Source organism: Emiliania huxleyi (genome assembly GCF_000372725.1).
Source record: "Emiliania huxleyi CCMP1516 unplaced genomic scaffold EMIHUscaffold_7256, whole genome shotgun sequence".
Taxonomy (NCBI): Eukaryota; Haptophyta; order Isochrysidales; family Noelaerhabdaceae; genus Emiliania; species Emiliania huxleyi.
In genome coordinates, this window is record NW_005196562.1 from 1 (window position 1) to 1365 (window position 1365).

Below are 1365 nucleotides of genomic sequence, written 5' to 3' on the forward strand. Positions count from 1 at the left end.
AGAGGCCACGGTCGCCCCGCACTCTGATCAGCCCTCGCAGCATCGCCGCCGCCGGCTTGAGACGGCCGCTCGCTATCTCGAGAAAGTGCTGCAGCGTGCAGGAGATGGTGACGTCCGCCGTCTCCGAGGCCGCGCCGCCGGCATCGCCGGGGCTCGTCACGCCACCCGCCGCGTCTGGAGCCGCACGCAGCTCCCACACCCACCCAGCCGCGTCGCCCGGCGCGCCGAGCTCAAACCGGACGAGGCAGCGCTTGCGCAGCCCCTCGACGGGCACGGCGAGCGCGCGGCTGAGCGCATCGAAATAGGCGCCGAGCGTGGCGAGCGCGTCAGCCTCCGAGGCGGCGGCGACAACCTGCATATATATTTTGTAGTCCTGCGGCGGCAGTGGTGGTCGAGTCAGCAGCAGCGACGCGGGCGCATTTCTTTTTTGAAAACTAACCTTTTCTATTTTCGAGTTTCCAAAAAACAGCGTAAGAGCTACATACACTGAAAATCCTGTCCTGACCCCAGGAATTGCGACTCGCCGCTTTCCTCCCGCTGTGATTCTGTGTGAGCTCTGTGTCTTGATTTGCCAACAAGACACTTACAACTGTCGTTCCAAAGTTTCTTTGAAGGGGGTATAAGACTTCCCAGAGATTTCAACAAGCACGGCGGCCAGTCAATCCCACATGCTGTTCCTCGGCCTTGCCCCGACGCGCAGACCGGTCGCCCCTCGGTCCGGCTCGCCTCACATGGCTTCAGACGAGCTGTCGGAGCTCCTCCTGCTACCGTCCTCTTCCACGCAGCTCGTGCTGCCCGGTGAGCGAAGAAGGTTGCTCTTTCGCGAGCCTGACGAGATGGAGATGCTGAGTCATTCTGTGACGAACAATGACGGCAAGTTTGGCCAGATGATCAGCACGGAAAGCCAAGCAGAAACGGTCGCCGAACAGTGTGCAGGCTCTGAGGAGCGAATGCGGATGAGGATGAGCTTTGCAGCTGCGGGGCTGCCGCAGCAGGTCGAGCCGTGGGTGGCTCTGCTCCAGGTGATGGAGGTGAGACGCATCAACCACGATGGCGCTCTGGCCATTGAGGTGAAGGGTGTCGGGAGGGCCGCTCTCGAGAGCGTCCCTGCACGAGTCCGCCGCCCAGACGGCGTCCTGCGGGCGGCCGCCTCCTTTGTGGGCGACGAGTTGCTGAGCAGCGACCCGAACAGCTCGGCCCTCTCCCAGTTTCTCGACCTCGCCGAGCACATGGAGCGGGTGGAGGAGGAGCTCGACGCGTGCCGCGCGCTGGAGGGCCAGCTCCTCGAGCCCGAGAGTTGCGCCCGCTTTGACGTGCCGCTGAGGGAGCAGGTGCAAACTGGGCGCACCGCCCTCTTGCAGCGCG

General features: G+C 63.6%; 2 protein-coding genes across 2 annotated transcripts; one reads left to right on the top strand and one right to left on the bottom strand.

Moving 5' to 3' along the window:
* Window positions 1-9: 9 nt before the first annotated feature.
* EMIHUDRAFT_258173 (hypothetical protein) lies at window positions 10-358 on the bottom strand (the record flags this gene model as incomplete). The annotated part of the gene is made up of 1 exon (XM_005761080.1): window positions 10-358. A coding segment is annotated over one exon (349 nt), but the record flags the coding sequence as incomplete, so codon positions are not given.
* A 373-nt stretch (window positions 359-731) lies between these two features.
* On the top strand, window positions 732-1331 carry EMIHUDRAFT_258174 (hypothetical protein; the record flags this gene model as incomplete). The annotated part of the gene is made up of 1 exon (XM_005761081.1): window positions 732-1331. A coding segment is annotated over one exon (600 nt), but the record flags the coding sequence as incomplete, so codon positions are not given.
* Window positions 1332-1365: the final 34 nt, after the last annotated feature.